This window comes from Oncorhynchus mykiss, chromosome 12 (assembly GCF_057628025.1).
Source record: "Oncorhynchus mykiss isolate SJ-2025 chromosome 12, ASM5762802v1, whole genome shotgun sequence".
In the NCBI taxonomy this organism is placed as follows: domain Eukaryota; kingdom Metazoa; phylum Chordata; class Actinopteri; order Salmoniformes; family Salmonidae; genus Oncorhynchus; species Oncorhynchus mykiss.
In genome coordinates, this window is record NC_143033.1 from 78,838,569 (window position 1) to 78,860,394 (window position 21,826).

At 42.7% G+C, this 21,826-nt stretch overlaps 1 protein-coding gene across 9 annotated transcripts; it reads left to right on the top strand.

Annotated features, from left to right (window-relative positions):
- The first annotated feature begins 1,337 nt into the window (after positions 1–1,337).
- LOC110538378 (chromobox protein homolog 7) lies at positions 1,338–20,701 on the top strand. 9 transcript variants are annotated; one of them, XM_090193477.1, is made up of 6 exons: positions 1,343–1,727; positions 2,828–2,871; positions 5,706–5,771; positions 5,862–5,928; positions 18,293–18,587; positions 18,729–20,701. In XM_090193477.1, the coding sequence occupies exons 1-6, from the start codon at positions 1,659–1,661 to the stop codon at positions 19,400–19,402; spliced, it is 1,215 nt and encodes a 404-aa protein (XP_090049603.1). In that variant the 5' UTR covers positions 1,343–1,658; the 3' UTR covers positions 19,403–20,701. The 9 variants fall into 9 exon arrangements, with proteins under 9 accessions (XP_090049606.1, XP_090049603.1, XP_090049604.1 ...); XM_090193478.1 differs by having other exon boundaries at positions 1,354–1,727; positions 18,275–18,540; XM_021625158.3 differs by having other exon boundaries at positions 1,354–1,727; positions 18,293–18,605.
- Positions 20,702–21,826: the final 1,125 nt, after the last annotated feature.

Below are 21,826 nucleotides of genomic sequence, written 5' to 3' on the forward strand. Positions count from 1 at the left end.
GATTTTGCAAAACAGGCACACACAAAAAAAAAAATAGAGGGCCTGTCCGGAATGGCGGGTCACCACTGTGTGTTGTACATGGCGAAATGAAATAAACATTCTATCAAATTACCCTACAATAAGAGTGTGGTTGGGGCAAGTCTGTGTATGCAGATTTGTGTTAGCAATTAAATGATTATTTAATGAGGCTATACATATTTTGGTTGAAAAACATCATCCTATTTCCTTTAGAAACCATTGTCGTTTTTCCAATCTTGTACTTATCTTGTTTGGTTTTCGGGTTACATGTACTGTAGAAGAAATATGTCTTCTTTTAGTTATTTTAGAAGCCCCTTGCTGTGTAATTAATGGCCGGAGTGCCATATTTGGAACCATTTTTGCATACAGCTGGAGGTGTAGACATTCCCCAGCCAAACTGCAGAAGGCTTTCATTTCCAATTCAGATTCTGATCTTTCCTGTCCTTTCAACTGTTACATAAAACTCTACTGTCCCAGTCCCAGATTCTTGCAATATACTATATAATTGCCTAACCATCACACAAATAGGTGCACAGACACCTTCTGGATATCAGATCCCCAATTATTTTAAGAGATTTAAAGCATGTTATCTGTTGGTTCAATGTTGAGATGAGCCTATGTTTCATGCCATCTGTTGTGTAGATCAAGTTACAGTTTATGCATCAATTCCATATGAATAGGGAAACAAAATAGGTGCTAAAATTATTAAATGAGATGGTGCCTATCTTTCCTATTAATTCGGGATAGAGGCACGTAGCTTGATAACAGATAGCCTAGCATTACATGGGACCTGGAACTATTTTGACATTAGAAAATTCTCCTTGATATTTTAACAAGATGGAAAACAATCATGTGCCAAAAATTCGACAGATGTTCCTCAATGGTATTTAAAGAAAACAACCCATAAAACACATTTAAGAGTTTATAGAATAATACTCATATTCTTGAAATACTGTGTTTTGCAACAGTGAAAGACCCAGGCGTGCTATTGACAAGATAGTCGAGTGACCACTCCAACAATGGAAATACATGTCCTCTAAGATGGAAGGCAGCGGGAGGAGGCGCGATCAGGTGGGGCCATTCTAGCCAATGAGAGGGCAGATACGCGTCTGAACAAGAGGCACAACTTCAATATAAAGTAATTTTTTAAAAGTTGACGGAATATCACGTGTGTCCACTTATATCAGTGCATTTGCAACAACTTAACCATTACGAAAGTTAAATTATATCAAATAATCCTCACGTAGCAATTTAGCAAAAAATACTCACTTCGTGGTCTGATTTTCGTGGGACAGATTTTGAGCGAAGTAAACCCTCTCGCTTAGCCTCTTCTTCTCTGTCCATTATTGGGGACTCGGCGCATCGTACCAGAGTCAGAGGGAGCGCGCTTGACTGAAGCACGCGCCAGGCAGTGATGTGTCGCAGATTTTTAAAACTCAATAAGAGAACCTAAAATACCGCTCAACTATCTAATACTTGCATGTGAGTAAGTGATAAAGACTCCAAGAATAGAACATGGTTGTAGAGTAGGTAAAAAGCTTGTTTTAGCCGCTGCAGTGAGTTTGGGGGATTTGTCTTGGAAAGAACGAGAAACATTCCGCGTTCCCTGTTTTGAGCGTGCGACTAGCAGCCTAGGAGCGATGGAACTGTCATCTATAGGCGAACAAGTGTTTGCAGTTGAATCAATAACCAAGAAGAGAGTCAGAAAGGTAAGCAATGTAGCCGTGCTTCCGAATAGAAATGTAGTCTACCTATCATTGGTGTCTTATGGTTTTAACAGCCAATGTTCTACCTGTACTCTTACAGAGTCTATATCAGCCATTACACAAAAGTATTGCTACGCACTTTCCGTAGTTTACGCAATATATTAAAATTGTCATTCTGTTGCGTGAAAGCTGCTAATTATAACACGCAAAAAGTTGATAATAGATTCTGCACCGAATGTTGCCTGTTGGCTACATCATTTTGAATAAAGAGATTGTGGAATCTTTTCGTTTTCCTTGGTTTGTGTATGTTGTATGTTCTGAAAATAGACTACTACCTCAAGTAGTAAAATGTAGAAGGGGTGTGTTTACCAAAATCGGGTCTCCATCGTGGGGTATCACTGGTGGGATTGTCCGCGCGGCCAATGTGTGTGAGCTACGCAGTTTTTTTGTACGTTACGCCAACAGGAGGAGAACAGAGGACGGGATGATGGATTGGGGTATCTGCGTGAGAACAAAAACTGCTGCGTAATGTTACACCTCGCATGATCCATTCAATATAGTCCAATTATGTTGTTGTAGTATGAGCATCACAATGAGCCTATGTTTTTGTTTTTTATGGTATGAATCTTACTATTAATTTACTTATGCTTTAATGTGGTAAAGTTGGTTTGAAAATTGAAGATTATAATACAGTAATGTTTAATTCTATGTATTGAGTATTCTATACACGCACGCCGTACAATTATATTTTGTCAATGGGTGGTCCAAAGCGGAGACCTTCGATGTGCAGCACGTTGCGCAATACAAGTTGTTTACATGTAAAGTCCTACCTATTTCCATCGCTTTTTGACGTTCAATAAAACTATTTTACATAAAAACCCATCCATGTGCGATGACGTCATCACAATAGTAGAGTTCGAGGCCTTTACATTGACGTCATCTCGTACAATCTCCATTTGAAAATTAAAAATTACCCCAATGATCTCGACACCGAGCCTTTAAAGCGACAGTCATCTTTTTATGCTCCATGAACTACGGTGCAAAGAGTACTAATTGTGTTATTTGCTCTCTTGCTAAATGTGCCTTTCTCTTTTGCTTCTTAGGGTAATGTGGAATACTTATTGAAGTGGCAGGGATGGCCACCAAAGTAAGTATTCTTCTTATTAATTAGTGAATGCATTACAAATGTTTATGAGTCATGTATGTATGACTGATATTTTATCCTCCCACTGACCTGGGTACATATAGTGCCATCAGAAATGATTTACACCCATTGACTTTTTCCATACTTTGCTGTGTTACAGCCTGAATTTAAAAAAAAAAATGTTTGTTCACAATACCCCATAATATCAAAGTAGAATTATCTTTTTTAGAAAAGTTTACAAATGAATTAAAAATGAAAAGCGCAAATGTATTGTGCCAATAAGTATTCAACCCTTTTGTTATGGCAAGCCTAAATAAGTAAACATTTGCTTTACATGTCACATAATGAGTTGCTTGGACTCACTCTGTGTGCAATAATAGTGTTGAACATAATTTTTTGTATTACTACCTCATCTTTGTACTGCACACATACAGTTAGTTATCTGTAAGGTCCCTCCGGTGAGCAGTGAATGTCAAACACAGATTAAACCACAAAGACCAGGGAAGTTTTCCAATGCCTCGCCAAGAAGGGCCCCTATTGGTAGATGGGTAAACAAAAAATGTAGGTGTCCTTCCTAACTTAGTTGTTGGAGAGGAAGGAAACCGCTCAGGGATTTCACCATGATGCCAATGGTGACTTTAAAACATTTTAATGGCTGTGATAGGAGAACTAAGGATGGATCCACAACGTTGTAGTTACTCCACAATACTAACCTAATTGACAGAGTGAAAAGAAGGAAGCCTGTACAGAATAAAAAATATTCCATAACATGCATCCTGTTTGCAACAAGGCACTAAAGTAAAACTGCAAAAAATGTGGCAAAGCAATTAACTTTTTGTCTGGAATACGAAGTGTTATGTTTGGGAAAAATCCAATACAACACATTAATGAGTACAACTCTCCTAATTTCAAGCATGGTGGTGGCTGCATCATGTTATGTGTATGCTTGTAATCGTTAAGGACTGGGGAGTTTTTCAGGATTAAAAAAATGGAATGGAGCTAAGCACATGCAAAATCCTTGAGGAAAAGCTGGTTCAGTCTGCTTTCCACCAGACACTGGGAGATGAATTCACCTTTCAGCAAGACAATAACCTAAAACACAAGGCCAGTGGCCTTAAGTTTTGACTTAAATCTATTGCAAGATCTGAAAATGGTTGTCTAGCCATGATCAATAACCAATTTAACAGAATTTAAATAATTTTGAAAACAATAATGGGCAAATTTTGCATAATCCAGGTGTGGAAAGAGAAAGAATCACAGCTGAAATCGCTGCCAAAGGTGATTCTAACATGTATTGACTCAGGGGATTGAATACCTATGTAAATTAAAATGTCTAAAAACATGTTTTGTAGGGTATTGTGTGTAGATGGGTGAGAAAATATATTTAATCCATTTTGAATTCAGGCTGTAACACAACAAAATGTGGAATAAGTCAACGGGTGTGAATACTTTCTGAAGGCACTGTAATGTTCCCTCTGCTTCTGATGTCTTAGTAAAAACCTCATATCATTGGTTAAAGTGCATCTTATATTTAACACCCCTAATTCCGATTTCCTTAATCAAGGAAGTACACTGACAGGAGAACTGGCAACCACCGTACGCCATTTGGTGCATTTTCGTAATGTGAAGAGTCCGTCCAGATCCAGCGTTAATCCGATTCCGCACGCATCTAAAACTGAAGGGTACCCTTGTTTACCAACACTTTCAATAGAAATAGAGGGGTATACTACGACGCTAGCTAGATCTACTCAGGATTTTCCAAAGCTAGCTAGCTTCACTAAGCTTCACATTCCAGCTCAGGCTTCATCCATGTTACGACCATGCATTTAGATTCTTCAGCTGCCGCTAACTCCAGCCAGGTTTGTAACTGCGCTTGCATGTCGCACGTGACTAGTCGAACGCCGAAATCTTCATTGATAAAATGCTGAAACAGGAATCCATCAGCAAGTCTGTGCCACATTTGACGTTTTTGCTGAAATTAAAGAACTTATCCTGCAAATTCAGCAGGCTATGGTGTGAAATAGGTTATTAGAAGTGGTGTCTTTTATTACACAATTGTTAATGCGGTCTTTGTGTGCACGAGCACCTTTTTTCCCCCCACACCTATCGATAAAATTATTGTATTAAGTCATGTGAAAATTGTACTGTGTGTGACGTTTCAAATTCTCACTACACATTACTAAATGTGTAGTGAGATACTGTAGGGTATTTGAATATTATTAACACAATAAAAAAAATTATCAGTCCTCTTAAATGGTTTCGGAGAATGAAGAGGATGATGACTTGCTCTTTGCGAGAGGGAGGGAATCTGATTTGATTGGTCCTCAACTCTCAGCTCAAGCACTTCATTTAGGATAAAGTGAAGTTAGCCTGCCCCAGAGCAGGTTAGAGCTAAAGTATTCGTTGCCATATAAATTTACCTGGCTAAAAGGTGAGCCACCTTCGTGTCAACAGTTATCGAGAGTTGAACTCAGAATTGACCAAAGTTAGCTCGCTAACTCCTCTATCCCGCTTAGCAGTATACCCCTCAGGAGTCAAGACAAGTGGGGAAACCATAACAAATTCCAGAACGACTCACTTGCGCAATAGAGGTTGACATTTAAATGTGTCTGGTGATTGATTTGGTGTATTTGTAATGATATCTATTGACAATTTACAATCTGCCAGGGTTTTAAAAGGTAAGGTATAACCGCTAGCAGTCGCTATACATAAATTAATTGAAAGTTCACATATGATTCTATAACAACTCCTGTCATTGTACCTCCTTGCCTTATTCAAGGGATCATGCCATGATGGTCCTGCATAAACAGTGCTTATAGAGCGTGATTGTTTTACAGGTATAGCACCTGGGAACCAGAGGACCACATACTGGACCCACGCCTGGTGCTGGCTTATGAAGAGAAGTGAGTAGTACTGAGAGTGCTGTTAGTATGAATACTGCATACTACTTTTGCTCCAGCCATTGCAATTTCATATTCTCTGTGTCTTATCAGGGAGGAGAAGGACCGAGCCCTGGCATACCGCAGGAAAGGACTCAGACCACGGAGACTCGTCTTGCGGGTACAGCGCTTACCTTTCTCCTTGTCCAGAACATCCACTTTCTTAATCCATTTTTATGTCCCTTACATTAACATAGCAATTACAAAAATGACTAAACTTAACTTAATATACTTTTATCTTAAGCCTGCGTCACACAAAGCAATTTATGTGTCATCTCAAGTAACTTTGCTGATACATGAAGCAGTTCAAACGCAATTGAAATTGCATGCAATGTCCAATCTTGTCATCACGGTTGCATAAATTATTTGATAATCCAAATGTTTACTAATTGTAAGAACATCGATATACAGTGCATTCGGAAAGTATTCAGATCCCTTGACTTTTTCAACATTTTGTTACGTTACAGCCTTATTCTAAAATTGATTAAATAAAAACATTTCCTAATCAATCTAAACACATACCCCATAATGACAAAGCGAAAACAGGTTTTTAGAAATGTTTGCAAATGTAATAAAAAACAGATACCTTATTTACGTAAGTATTCAGACCCTTTGCTATGAGACTAGACATTTTGCTCAGGTGCATCCTGTTTCCATTGATCATCCGTGCTAGACATTTTGCTCAGGTGCATCCTGTTTCCATTGATCATCCGTGAGAGGTTTCTACAACTTGATTGGAGTCCACCTGTGGTAAATTCAATTGATGGGATATGATTTGGAAAGGCACACACCTGTCTATATAAGGTCCCACAGTTGACAGTGCATGTCAGAGCAAAAACCAAGCCATGAGGCAAAGTTCTGGAGAAGGGTACACAAAAAAATGTCTGCAGCATTGAAGGTCCCCAAGAACACAGTGGCTTCCATTATTCTTAAATGGAAGAAGTTGGAACCACCAAGACTCTTCCTCGAGCTGGCCGCAAAGCCAAACTGAGCAATCGGGGGAGAAGGTCCTTGGTCAGAGAGGTGACCAAGAAGCCGATGGTCACTCTGACAGAGCTCCAGAGTTCCTCTGTGGAGATGGGAGAACCTTACAGAAGGACAACCATCTCTGCAGCACAATCAGGCCTTTATGGTAGAGTGGCCAGATGGAAGCCACTCCTCAGTAAATGGCACAGCCCACTTGGAGTTTGCCAAAAGGCACCTAAAGGACTTTCAGACCATGAGAAGCAAGATTCTCTGGTCTGATGAAACCAAGATTGAACTCTTTGGCCTGAATTCCAAGCGTCACGTCTGGAGGAAACCTGGCACCATCCCTACGGTGAAGCATGAATGTGGCAGCATCATGCTGTGGGGATGTTTTTCAGTGGCTGTGGGGATGTTTTTCAGTGTAGCGACTCTCCCCATCCAACCTGACAGAGCTTGAGAGGATCTGCAGAGAAGAATGGGAGAAACTCCCCAAATACAGGTGTGCCAAGCTTGTAGTGCCATACCCAAGAAGACTTGAGGCTGTAATCGCTGCCAAATTAAAGGATCTGAATACTTATGCAAATGTTATATTCCCAAAAACCTGTTTTTGCTTTCTCATTATGGTGTATTGTGTGTAGATTGATAAGGGGGAAAAAACTATTTAATACATTTTAGAATAACGCTGTAACGTAACAAAATGTGGAAAAAGTCAAGAGGTCTGAATACTTTCTGAATGCACTGTATATTTACAGCCCTCTTTTACCCAATAAAACGAAATGTGCAACGTTGATTCAAAGTCTCTGAGGTGACCAGGACATGGGTGTGTCCTAACAGGGTGAGGAGACAAAGTAGCCAGTGGTGGTTGTAGTTCTGGGGCAGCCACCATAAACAATCACATACAGCAAGTTTTACCATCCAGGGGTTCCTCTTGTTTGCCATAAATGGCATATTTTCTTTATAGGTATGTTGGAATTACTGCACAGTTTTCCAGACCAATGCATATGTCACCCCAGCATGAGAGCTCGTTCTTTACGATTCAGCCCATTTCAGGTGTCACATGGGCTGGCCAGCCATGGTTGTTAGCTAAATAGGTATGAAGGCAATGCACGCCATCAATTTCCAGACAGCATGTTGGCTGTTGAATGGCCTCCTGACATGAGGCAGTCCAGTTCCATGGTGTCTCTGTCTCTAGTAACTGCCTGAGAAGAGGACGGATGGTGGAGTGGGCCTATCAGTGCAATTCCTATGACATGCCCACTAAGTTGATGGCATTTCTTGTCAATGAGTGTCAGGTTGTGTTGGCTCATTGTAGTGAACCTTATGTGCTTGTGACGTGTGGTTGCATCCTCCCCATACACCATGATGTCAAAAAGTCAACATATACGGCAACTCCGGGGCAGACAGCCAGGATGGTGGACATGATTGTCTGGAAGAAGCAGCTCAACCTGAACAGTATAAGAGTGCACTGGAACATCCCAATGTGCATCACAAATGCAGTGAGCCAGAGGAAGGTTTTGTTCGATTCGAATTTTGCTAGACAGCCATTTTCAAGTCTTGCTATAGATTTTCAAGCTGATTTAAGCAAAAACTGAAACTAGGCCAATGAGGAACATTCAGTATTTTCTTGGTAAGGCTCGTCCAAACTGGCATCAAATCACCTCTATCACCTGTGGCTGGATACGCCACTCCGCAGACTGAGGCTATCCTCTCGACAATACAGTGCCTTGCGAAAGTATTCGGCCCCCTTGAACTTTGCGACCTTTTGCCACATTTCAGGCTTCAAACATACTTTGACTTGGCCATTCTAACACCTGGATATGTTTATTTTTGAACCATTCCATTGTAGATTTTGCTTTATGTTTTGGATCATTGTCTTGTTGGAAGACAAATCTCCGTCCCAGTCTCAGGTCTTTTGCAGACTCCATCAGGTTTTCTTCCAGAATGGTCCTGTATTTGGCTCCATCCATCTTCCCATCAATTTTAACCATCTTCCCTGTCCCTGCTGAAGAAAAGCAGGCCCAAACCATGATGCTGCCACCACCATGTTTGACAGTGGGGATGGTGTGTTCAGCTGTGTTGCTTTTATGCCAAACATAACGTTTTGCATTGTTGCCAAAAAGTTCAATTTTGGTTTCATCTGACCAGAGCACCTTCTTCCACATGTTTGGTGTGTCTCCCAGGTGGCTTGTGGCAAACTTTAAACGACACTTTTTATGGATATCTTTAAGAAATGGCTTTCTTCTTGCCACTCTTCCATAAAGGCCAGATTTGTGCAATATACGACTGATTGTTGTCCTATGGACAGAGTCTCCCACCTCAGCTGTAGATCTCTGCAGTTCATCCAGAGTGATCATGGGCCTCTTGGCTGCATCTCTGATCAGTCTTCTCCTTGTATGAGCTGAAAGTTTAGAGGGACGGCCAGGTCTTGGTAGATTTGCAGTGGTCTGATACTCCTTCCATTTCAATATTATCGCTTGCACAGTGCTCCTTGGGATGTTTAAAGCTTGGGAAATCTTTTTGTATCCAAATCCGGCTTTAAACTTCTTCACAACAGTATCTCGGACCTGCCTGGTGTGTTCCTTGTTCTTCATGATGCTCTCTGCGCTTTTGACGGACCTCTGAGACTATCACAGTGCAGGTGCATTTATACGGAGACTTGATTACACACAGGTGGATTGTATTTATCATCATTAGTCATTTAGGTCAACATTGGATCATTCAGAGATCCTCACTGAACTTCTGGAGAGAGTTTGCTGCATTGAAAGTAAAGGGGCTGAATAATTTTGCACACCCAATTTTTCAGTTTTTGATTTGTTAAAAAAGTTTGAAATATCCAATAAATGTCGTTCCACTTCATGATTGTGTCCCATTTGTTGTTTATTCTTCACAAAAAAATACAGTTTTATATCTTTATGTTTGAAGCCTGAAATGTGGCAAAAGGTCGCAAAGTTCAAGGGGGCCGAATACTTTTGCAAGGCACTGTAGGTCGGCACCTAGATTCAACTGGCCTGGAATGTGCGCTGCTGACAGTGAGCGCAGGTGTGTGTGTGTGTGTGTGCCCACAGATGATCCGTGATGCCACTTGTCTGAGCGGACTCCGCCCTGGCGATTGACGTACGTGATCGAGGTTGAGTTGTTGGAATGAATCAGAACGTGATTCATTCCGAAAAACACATTTTGCCTCTCTCCTGGGGGCAAAATGTAATAGAACCAGCCGAATCGCTTCCAGCTCCAAAACATTTACATAAAGATTTGTGTTCTTCCCACTGACTGTTCGTTATGCGTCCATCGTAAACTGCACCCCCATCCCTTCAGGGAGGTGTCGGTCTTTATGACAACCTGCAAGACTACTGGACCCAGCTGGACCCCAGCTGAGAGTATCCTTGGGATTTGCCAGAAGGATAGGCTTTGGTGACATTGCCACGTAATGGTTATCATTCGATAACGGTCTCTGTTCGGATGAATGCGTTGGCTTATAAACCATTGTTGGATAGGTCTCATGCGTAATAGGCCAAGTGGTAAAACTGCTGATGCCACAACCATCAGCCCCTGTAAAACCATAACCCGGCAAGCCCTGAAAGTACGGCTCCGGTGGAGTGTGCATGCTGCAGTCAGAATGCACCTCTGTCTGGTGACTGTTAGACGTGAGTTCAGTTCCAAGCCTAAGAAGCTTGTCTGTTGGTGAAGAGTGAGAGAACTCTTTTCACAGTTTATCAGGAAAACCAGATTGTGGATATGATTTATCACTATCCTGGTGTGTGTCTCGACCAATTCTCTCGACTTCGCTATTATAAGACAGTCGTCTAGATAGCACAATATCCGTATCCTGTCTGTCTGACTACTTTGAATAGACAGTGTGTTAACATGCGAAAAGTTTTTGTAATGATTTATTCAACAACCTCAAATCTAAGATCAGTCTCATGCCACTGTCTTTCTTGGCACACGAAAATATGGCTGATAATGATCCGTCATTTTGTCTGCTTCCATAACTGGGCGAATAGCTCCTTTTCCTACAAGGTTATTTCCTGTTCTAGAATAGGGGCCGCTTGAGCTGAAACTGTCGTGGGCGTGACACCAGCAAACTGCAACGCGTAACCCTTCCAAATTGTATTCATTACCCAAGGGGAAGCTGTGCATTCGTGTTTCCATACACTCAGTCTGCTGGACAGGGCAGGGCTGTCATTTGATTTGGAATAGCTAACTGGGCTACAGGCAGAGGCTGCTGTGCAGTTTGACGATTTATATTTTGGACTGTTTAGCCAAGTCACAGGCAGAGGCTGCTGTATGACTGGAAACTGTGTGTCTCTGTGAAACCTAACTGTCCCAGCCCTATGTTTTGCCTTGTGCTCATAGAATCTTTGTCTAAGGCCATGGCGCTCATAAGAACGAGTGGAAAGGAGAATGGATGGGAGACACAGGAGTGTGTACACTTAGTGTGCGCTGGAGGGATGTGTGGAAGTGTGTGTCTTGTGTGCACATATACCGGGCGGCTTTTGCTGGCAGTCCGCAATGTGTAGCTAGTCTTCTCTTTCATGTTGCTACCAGGCGTGGAGCAGGATTCTCTGACTGTAGAATACAACACAAAGTCCCTCACAGGAAGGCTCACAGGCCCTCAGTGGTTTATCCACTCTGTACGCCTGGGCAGCGTGCTGTTGCTGAGGGCGGAAAGGATTGCAGTTCGAGCCTCTCGCACCAGCGTGGGACACCTCAGGCGTCTGAGTGGGTCTGTCCTGGGCCTGGGAACCACTCACAGAGCAATGGCGAGCCTCCCCTGTCTTGGTCGAGGCTGGTTGGGATGGGGCAGGGAAAGGAGCCCGGGGCCTGAGTGGCATGATAGCCTTGAAGGCTGCAGAGCCCTTCTGTTGCTGCTCAAACTTGTGTGTGATGGTCTCCACGATAGGCCTGAATAGCCCAAATACTGTGACAGGAGCATTCAGCAGCACGTTCTTCTCCCTTTCTGACATTTGGGTGAGGTTGAGCCACAAGTGACGGTGTATCATGACCAAGAATCCTATGATTCTGCCCGTGTCCTGGGCAGCACACCTCGTCATGTGTAGAGTGAAGTCTGTCGCCTTCTTGAGCTCAACGTACATCTCTGGAGTAGCCTGCCGTTCCATGTCCCGGAGGAGCTGGGCCTGGTAGGCCTGGAGGATGGCCATGGTGTTCAACATGGCTGCTGACTTGGCCGGCTGCCTTGTAAGACTTCTCCGCCAGGCAAGCGATAATACGTCATACTCTGGATGGTAGCTGCGGCTTCACTGCCGCAGAGGCTACTGAGAGGTGTGAGGCTATGTTTTCTTTGAGCAGGGGCATGGACAGATACCCCAGCTTGGGCTCTGTCGATCCTGGACCATGAGTTGAAGCTCTGGATGGAAGAGCGTATCTGTTGTGGCTTCTCCCAGGATCGCCTCACCTCATTCCTGACATCTGAGAACAGGGGAGGGTCTAGGGCGGGGCTGGGTATCTGGCCAGAGACTGGGTGACTGACTGTGGGAAGTAAGCCCCTGCCAACATGGTTTCAGGGGCTGGTTGTGGATAGGCCTAGCTTAGTCCTAGCTTAGTCACAGCCCTGCACAGGACCTCCATGAACTCCTTGTTGTAAGGGTCCTTGTCAGAGATCGGAGGGGCAGCCGGCGTCTCCTCATTGTCCTCTTCCTCTATGTCTCTTCCTCACTCTGAGCCCTTTCATCTGAGCCAGGATCTCCATAGGCGTCCCATTGGCTGGCATGGAAGTCTCTCAGCTCCCGGTGTGCCGCATCCTCGAAATAAGCAGCAGGTTCGGGAAGGGCAGAGGTGTGGAGACTGTCGAGTATTGGAGAGCTACACCTCACCTCCTCGTCTGTAGGCTCCCGGGAGCTATACGGGACGAGCTGTGTGGTGGAGAGCTAGAGACCAGCTGCACTTGATGATGGAGGGAAGACAGAGGAACCCCGGAGCAGTGGATACATAAGAAGGGGTCCGTAAGAGCCAGCTCCGTGCTCTGGTCCAAGCAATTGGGCGCAGTCTCTGTGACGTCCCTCCCCGACATGTGTGCCTTGCACTTGAAGCACTATTTTATCCCGGGAGGGAACGACATCTCTGCCTGAGGAGAAAAAATAATTGAAAAACCTGATGGAATCCCTCTGGTACCTTCACTCAAAGCTTACGAACACTCTTTGAGTGTGATTGGGAAGGCGATTATTTAATAATTACCTCAGAATTTTTGGTCTCCTGCAAGTGCGACGCATTAGCTAGCTAGCTAGAAGGACCACTAGCAAAGAGTGGCTAGCAAGCTAGCTGACTCAGGCTACTAAATGGACAAACGGACCGATGTTGAAAGAATCTAAAGAAAAAAATATATATATACAGTACCAGTCAAAAGTTTGGACATTCAAGGGCTTTTCTTTATTTTGACTATTTTCTACATTGTAGAATAATAGTGAAGACATCAAAACTATGACATAACACATATGGAATCATGTAGCAACCAACAAAGTGTTAAACAAATCAAAATATAATTTTGATTCTGCAAAGTAGCCACCCTTTGCCTTGATGACAGCTTTGCACACTCTTGTTATTCTTTCCACCAGCTTCACCTGGAATGCTTTTCCAACAGTCTTGAAGGATTTCCCACATATGCTGAGCACTTGTTGGCTGCTTTTCCGTAACTCTGCAGTCCAACTCATCCCAAACCAACTCAATTGAGTTGAGGTTGGTTGATTGTGGAGACCAGGTCATCTGATGCAGCCCTCCATCACTCTCCTTCTTGGTCAAATAGCCCTTACACAGCCTGGAGGTGTGTTGGGTCATTGTCCTGTTGAAAAACAAATCATAGTTCCACTAAGCGCAAACCAGATGGGATGGCGTATCGCTGCAGAATGCTGTGGTAGCCATGCTAGTTAAGTGTGCCTTGAATTCTAAATAAATCACAGACAGTGTCACCAGCAATGCACCATCACACCACCTCCTCCATGCTTCACAGTGGGCACCACACATGTGGAGATCATCCGTTCACCTACTCTGCGTCTCACAAAGCCATGGCGGTTGGAACAAAAAATGTGTACTCATCAGGCCAAAGTACAGATTTCCACTTGTCTAATGTCCATTGCTCGTGTTTCTTTACCCAAGCAAGTCTCTTCTTATTGGTGTCCTTTAGTAGTGGTTTCTTTGCAGCAATTCACCGATGAAGGCCTGATCCACACAGTCTCTTCTGAACAGTTAATGTTGAGATGTGTCTGTTACTTGAAACATTTATTTGGGCTGCAATCTGAGGTGCAGTTAACTCTAATGACCTTATCCTCTGAAGCAGGGGTAACTCTGAGTCTTCCTTTCCTGTGACGTGTCCTCATGAGAGCCAGTTTCATCATAGCGCTTGATGGTTTTTGTAATTGCACTTGAAGAAACTTTCAATGTTCTTGAAATGTTCCGCATTGACTGACCTTCATGTCTTAAAGTAATGATGGACTGTCATTTCTGCTTGCTTATTTGAGCTGTTCTTTACAAAAAATGGACTTGGTCTTTTAGCAAATAGGGCTATCATATGTATACCACCCCTACCTTGTCACAACACAAATGATTGGAAAGAAATTCCATAAATTAACTTCTAACAAGGCACACCTGTTAATTGAAATGCATTCCAGGTGACAACCCCATGAAGCTGGTTGAGAGAATGCCAAGACTGTGTGCAAAACTGTTATCAAGGCAAAAGGTGGATACTTTGAGGAATCTGAAATATAAAATATATTTTAATTTCTTTAACACATTTTTGTTTACTATATGATTCCATATGTGTTATTTCATAGTTTTGATGTCTTCACTATTATTCTACAATGTAGAAAATAGTAAAAATAAAGAAAAATTCTTGAATGAGTAGGTGTGCCCAAACTTTTGACTGGTACTGTATGTTCTTCGCCATTTGCTCGAAGTTGTAGGGCGTCTGAAATTGCTCAGTTTAGACGAAAAATAAGTACAGATGAATTTACAGATGATAAGAATGGTGGCTTTGATAAACAACAGTGGCTGAATAAAGCAAGAGTGACACTCTCCGACAGGGCAGTGCATATTATACCCTTGTGGGAGGGGCCAATCACTGCCTGCCGTGGCAAAGACAGGACTTCGGTGGTTTCATAGTTGAATATGATTCAGTGGTGCTGTCTTACCACTTATAGCATAGTTAAGAACTCGATTTCAAGATTAAGTGAAACTCAAACTGTTTTACATTCACCATTGGCCTCATGGTGAAATCCCTGAGCGGTTTCCTTCCCCTCCGGCAACTGAGTTAGGAAGGACTACTCTTCTCTTTGTAGTGACTGGGTGTGTTGATACACCATACACAATTTTTACCCATCTACCAATAGGTGCCCTTATTTGCGAGGCATTGGAAAACATCATTGGTCTTTGTGGTTGAATAGTTGTTTGAAATTGGATTTGGAGGCAAATCTAGGGGGGCTCCCTAACATAATTGCAAGAGTAGGGTCTGAATTCATTCCTCATTCATAGTTGATATTTCCGCCTATTGTACCTGTGATATTTCCTAAATGCTTTAAGATGTCCTAATGTTTTTTTGTTGTATGTAGGGCAGATAATTGACTGCTCATATTCCAAATGTTAGCAATATCAGAGCTTGCAATATTGGATTAAATGAGTTTATGTGGCCCACCACCCCTCCAGCCAGTCATTATTCTGTACTGTTTGAGTTTAGGGGTCCCAAATTATAAATTTAACTACTTTTGCAGTAAAATATTTGTACACAACCATCCATTTCATATACAGTGTCTTCAAAATGTATTCAGACCCCTTGACTTTTTCCACATTTTGTTAGGTTACAGCCTTATTCTAAAATTGATTACATTGTTTTCCCCCCCTCATCAATCACATACATTACTCCATAATGACAAAGAAAAAATTGATTTTTAGACATTTTTGCTAATACGAAAATAGTATTCAGACCCTTTACTCAGTACTTTGTTGAAGCACCTTTGGCAGAGATTACAGCCTCGATTCTTCTTGGTTATGACGCTACAAGCTTGGCACCATCTAGCATCACTACTCTGGATGGTTCTGACTTAGAATATGTGGACAATTACAAATACCTAGGTGTCTGGTTAGACTGTAAACTCTCCTTCCAGACTCACATCAAGCATCTCCAATCCAAAATTAAATCTAGAATCGACTTCCTATTTCGCAAGCAAAGCATCCTTCATTCATGCTGCCAAACATACCCTTGTAAAACTGACCATCCTACCAATCCTTGACTTCGGCGATGTAATTTACAAAATATTTTCCAACACTCTACTCAGCAAATTGGATGCAGTCTATCACAGTGCCATCTGTTTTGTCACCACAGCCCTATATACTACCCACCTGTATGCTCTCGTTGGCTGGCCCATATTCGTCGCCAAACCCATTGGCTCCAGGTCATCTATAAGTCTTTGCTAGGTAAAGCCCCGCCTTATCTCAGCTCACTGGTCACCATAGCAGCACACACCCGTAGCACGCTCTCCAGCAGGTATATTTCACTGGTCACCCCCAAAGCCAACTCCCCCTTTGGCTGCCTTTCCTTCCAGTTCTCTGCTGCCAACGACTGGAACGAATTGCAAAAATCACTGAAGCTGGAGACTCATATCCTCCTCACTAACTTTAAGCATCAGCTGTCAGAGCAGCTTGCAGATCATTGCACCTGTACATAGCCCATCTTTAAATAGCCCACCCAACTACCTCATACCCATATTTTATTTATTTTTTGCTCCTTTGCACCCCAGTATCTCTACTTGCACATTCATCTTCTGCACAGCTATCACTCCAGTGTTTAATTGCTAAATTGTAATTATTTTGCCATTATGGCCTATTTATTGCCTTACCTCCCTAATCTTACTTCATTTGCACACACTATATAGACTTCTATTGTGTTATTGACTGTACGTTTGTTTATTCCATGTATAACTGTGTTGTTTGTGTCGCACTGCTTTGTTTTATCTTTATCTTTTTTATCCATAAAAAATAAATAAAAACATTTGGGGAATTTCTCCCATTCTTCTCTGCAGATCCTCTCAAGCTCTGTCAGGTTGGATGTGGAGCATTGCTACACAGATATTTTCAGGTGTCTCCAGAGATGTTCGATCGGGTTCAAGTCCGGGCTCTGGCTGAAACATTGAGACTTGTCCCGAAGCCAATCCTGAGTTGTCTTGGCTGTGTGCTTAAGGTCATTGTCCTGTTGGAAGATGAACGTTTGCCCAAGTCTGAGGTCCTGACTATTCTGTTTTCATCAAGGATATCTCTGTGCTCCATTCATCTTTCCCTTGATCCTGACTAGTCTCCCAGACCCTGCCGCTGAAAAACTTTGCCACAGCATGATGCTGCCACCATGCTTCACCGTAGGGATGGTGCCAGGTTTCCTCCAGACGTGACGCTTGGCATTCAGGCCAAAGAGTTCAATTTTGGTTTCATCAGACCAGAGAATCTTGTTTCCCATGGTCTGAGAGTCTTTAGGTGCCTTTTGGCAAACTTCAAGTGGGCTTACATGTGCCTTTTACTGAGGATGGTTGTCCTTCCGAAAGGTTCTCCCATCTCCACAGAGGAACGCTAGAGCTCTGTCAGAGTAACTATCTGGTTCTTGGTCACCTCTCTGACCAAGGACCTTCTCCCCCGATTGCTCAGTTTGGCCAGGCGGCCAGCTCTAGAAAGAGTCTTGGTGGTTCTAAACTTCTTCCATTTAAGAATGATGGAGGCCACTGTGTTCTTGGGGACCTTCAATTTTGGTACCCTTCCCCAGATCTGTTCCTCGACACAACCCTGTCTCAGAGCTCTATGGACAATTCCTTCTACCTCATGACTTGGATTTTGCTCTGACATGCACTGTCAATTCTGGGACCTTTATATAGACAGGTGTGGGCCTTTCCAAATCATGTCCAATCAATTGAATTTACCACAGGTGGACTCCAATGACGTAGAAACATCTCATGGATGATCAATGGAAACAGAATGCACCTGAGCTCAATATCGAGCCTGATAGCAAAGGGTCTGAATACTTTAGCAAATTTTTGCAAATACCATATTTACAAACACCTGTTTTCCCTTTGTCATTATTGGGTGTAGATTGCTGAGGATTTTTTTTCTTTCATCTATTTTAGAACAAGGCTGTAACAAAATGTGGAAGAAGTCAAGGGGTCTAAATACTTATCGAAGGCACTGTGTGGGAGACCTTAGAGATATGGAAAAACATGGTTGTGCTTTGTTATACCTCGGGTAGCGGTATCTCAAAGACTAAATCCCTTTTTGAAGATTGGCCATTAACGTACTGGGTTGGAGTTCCAAACGGAACAATATGACCACTCATGTAAACTTTTTTCTGCGCCCTGATTGGACATTGCATACATTCAGTTGCGTGACAGGATTGATTTCTATCTCTTGCGTTGCAACTAAGTTGCTGGCAACTTTTGGGGTGACACACAGCATCATAAATGCCACTTTGTTGCAATCAACAGAAATTGCGTCCAGATTGCTTCGTGTGACATCGGCTTTAGTCTTCTCTTCTCCTACAGAATATCTATGCCATGGACCTCCGTAGTGCACACAAAGTCCCAGATACCCCTCGTCTGCGCCTCTCCCTTACGCGCTCCATGGGTTCCGAGCTGGACCAAGGCAGTCTGCCATACAGGGCGGGGGAGGGAGGGAGCGTCTACCGCCGCCTGGCAAGACGCAAGAACAAGCAGAGGGTGTCCAAACCTGTGTCTGACAACAATTCCCTCCAACCACTGACCCGCATACAGGACCCCATGGAGCATGAATGGCAAGGCGCAGAGGAGAGACCGGAATCAGAGTTAACAACAGACACACGTGAAAACAGTCAATTCAGTTTGTTTTCTATCAAACATTTAATGAAATATTTGATCATCTATTTTTTATCTCGGTTTGAAGGTCAGGATTGGTCCTATTTGTGGTATATTGATCTCATTTCCTGTCTCTTTCTCTCTTAAGGGCATAGCCGGTCAGAGTGCAGCTCTCCCATGATGGAGCAGGAAGTGGAGGAGCCGACTGACAGAGTGGAGAGTTGTGGTTCCGCACTGGGATCTGGAGATGAGACATTGGGGGGTGGGGCCTTGTTGAGGGTGACAGGGGCATGGTACAGGTCAGAGGGTAGGACCTCTGAAACTGGACAGGAACAAATAGATAGGACTGACCAATCAGAGAGATGTGTTTCTGCAGAGGGACCAAAAGACAACATTAGCAATAGGTTGGTGGACAGTGCCACCGAAGTGGAATTGGGGACAGATACCTTGATTGACAAGGTAGAAAGGTTAGGCACAGATAATGTTATTGAGAGGGTAGAGGAGTTGGGGACAGATTATTTTATTGACAGGGTAGAGGAGATGGGGGGACATATTTTGATTGACAGGGATAGCACTTCAGTGGTGGATGTTGGAGATGAAACCGTGGCTGATGGTTCAGTGGTCTGTACCGATGTTGAGGTTGCAGAGGAAGTGGTGGAGAATGACACAAAACAGCAAGGTGAAGAGGTTGTGACACAGTGTCCAGACAGTAGTGGCGCAGAAGTGAATCCTGGCAAAGTGATTGTGACCGATGTGACTATCAACTCTTTGACCGTAACTTTCAAAGAGGCCTTGGCAGCTGAAGGGTTTTTTAAGAGCTGAAGGACAGAGTTCTGAGAGAGGATTAGAGATCATGTGAGGTTATACATGAAATGCAGCCCATATGTTGAATTTACCACTTTGGAACATGTTTAGATAAACAACCACAATATAATTTGTCATTAAAGATGTTTACAAAGCCTATGAAAATAAATTGATACCAATTACTAGGGTTTTGGTGAGGTATTGTACCTTAGAGAATTGGGTGGTAATTTTCACATTGTGTTTGGTTCTGGAAAGAAGATTAGTAAGAGAGGATGAGGGAGAGAGCAGTTGACTCCTGAATGTCATATTTATAACATTACTACTTCTCCAACGTCTCTTATTCCAGGAGGCTCATTTCGGTTGCTCTTTTTTCTAACGCTTTTGTATTGTCGTCTGTCTTCCTCAGTATTAACAGTAAGTTGTGCATGTCCTGTATGTCATGCACACCCTTGTCCTCCATTCAATTTGTTAGTTTGATTTCTATAACAAAGAAATAGAAAGGAGAGAAGGAATGCCTGGAGGGATAGAAGTTTAAGCATTTAAAGATGAAGGCTGGCTGCGTTGAAGTATTGTTTTTCTTTATTTTACTTCTCAAATTAAAAGAGCCTACCTGAATCTATTTTTGTATTACCATTTGATAGTCCACCCCTCTTGCTAAAGCCTTTGTGCATTTCTAAAGAGGGGATATCAGTTTACACCACTCATTCCCAAATGTGTTTTTTAGGTCTCATTTCATTTACTCCTTTTTCTAACGCTTTTGTATAAAGTCGACTGTCTTCCTCAGTATTTACAGTAAGTTCTGCATGTCTCCTGTCAATCACGCACAGCCTTGTCCTTCATTTCATTTAATATGTTTATTCCTATGACAAAAATAGAAAGGAAAGAAGGAATTCCTAAAAGGATAGAAGTTCAGCATTTCAAGATGAAGACTGGCTACGTTGAAGTATTGTTTTTACTTCCAGGTAAAAAAAAAAAAAAAAGGCATATTCTTTTATTACCAATTGATAGTCCACCCCTCTCACGAAGCCTTTGTGCATTTCTAAAGAGGAGATATCAGTTTACACCATTGTTGCAGTAGGAAATGTGCAAATTGAAGCAAATGTTCTCGGTTGTATTTATCGCATGTCACATGTAAAAGCTAAATTAAATGTCACGTGTTGAAAAAAATGTATCTTTGGTCACAATGACATGTCAAATGTCTTCTCTATACCATATGCCTAGAAATACAGTGTAAAATCTACTTGTGTTTGAGATTCATATAAACAGGATGGATATTACCTCAACATTTTAGCATGGAATAAAACATGTTAGCAGTAACAGAAGTGTCCTCACTGGTCCATTTTAGCAGCCGTTTTGGAAATGCATTTGCAGCAACTTGTGCCTCTTATCACCACTAGGGGTCAGTCTCCTCAGGGAACCATGTACAGTGGGCAGAACAAGTATTTGATACACTGCCGATTTTGCAGGTTTTCCTACTTACAAAGCATGTAGAGGTTTGTCATTTTTATCATAGGTACACCTCAACTGTGAGACAAAATCTAAAACAAAAATCCAGAAAATCACATTGTATGATTAAGTAATTAATTTACATTTTATTGCATGACATACGTATTTGATACATCAGAAAAGCAGAACTTAATATTTGGTACAGAAACCGTTGTTTGCAATTACAGAGATCATACGTTTCCTGTAGTTCTTGACCAGGTTTGCACACACTGCAGCAGGGATTTTGGCCCACTCCTCCATACAGACCTTCTCCAGATCCTTCAGGTTTCGGGGCTGTCACTGGGCAATACGGACTTTCAGCTCCCTCCAAAGATTTTCTATTGGGTTCAGGTCTGGAGACTGGCTAGGCCACTCCAGGACCTTGAGATGCTTCTTACGGAGCCACTCCTTAGTTGCCCTGGCTGTGTGTTTCGGGTCATTGTCATGCTGGAAGACCCAGCCACGACCCATCTTCAATGCTCTTACTGAGGGAAGGAGGTTGTTGGCCAAGATCTCGAGATACATGGCCCCATCCATTCTCCTAAGGTGTAGTCGTCCTGTCTCCTTTGCAGAAAAGCATCCCCAAAGAATGATGTTTCCATCTCCATGCTTCACGGTTGGGATGGTGTTCTTGGGGTTGTACTCATCCTTCTTCTTCCTCCAAACACAGCGAGTGGAGTTTAGACCAAAAAGCTCTATTTTTGTCTCATCAGACCACATGACTTTCTCCCATTCCTCCTCTGGATAATCCAGATGGTCATTGGCAAACTTCAGACGGGCCTGGACATGCACTGGCTTGAGCAGGGGGACCTTGCGTGCGCTGCAGGATTTCAATCGAGGGCGGCGTAGTGTGTTACTAATAGTTTTCTTTGAGACTGTGGTCCCAGCTCTCTTCAGGTCATTGATTACTGCCGTGTAGTTCTGGCCTGATCTCTCACCTTCCTCATGATCATTGAT

What these genes read in the sequence shown, in the direction of transcription:
- LOC110538378 (XM_021625157.3), top strand. Translation starts at nt 1,659, where the DNA reads ATGGAACTGTCATCTATAGGCGAACAAGTGTTTGCAGTTGAATCAATA. An exon ending in TGGCAGGGATGGCCACCAAA is followed by an intron (nt 2,872 to 5,705) that starts GTAAGTATTCTT and finishes ATTGTTTTACAG; the next exon opens with GTATAGCACCTGGGAACCAG. An exon ending in ACGTGAAAACAGTCAATTCA is followed by an intron (nt 18,606 to 18,728) that starts GTTTGTTTTCTA and finishes TTCTCTCTTAAG; the next exon opens with GGCATAGCCGGTCAGAGTGC.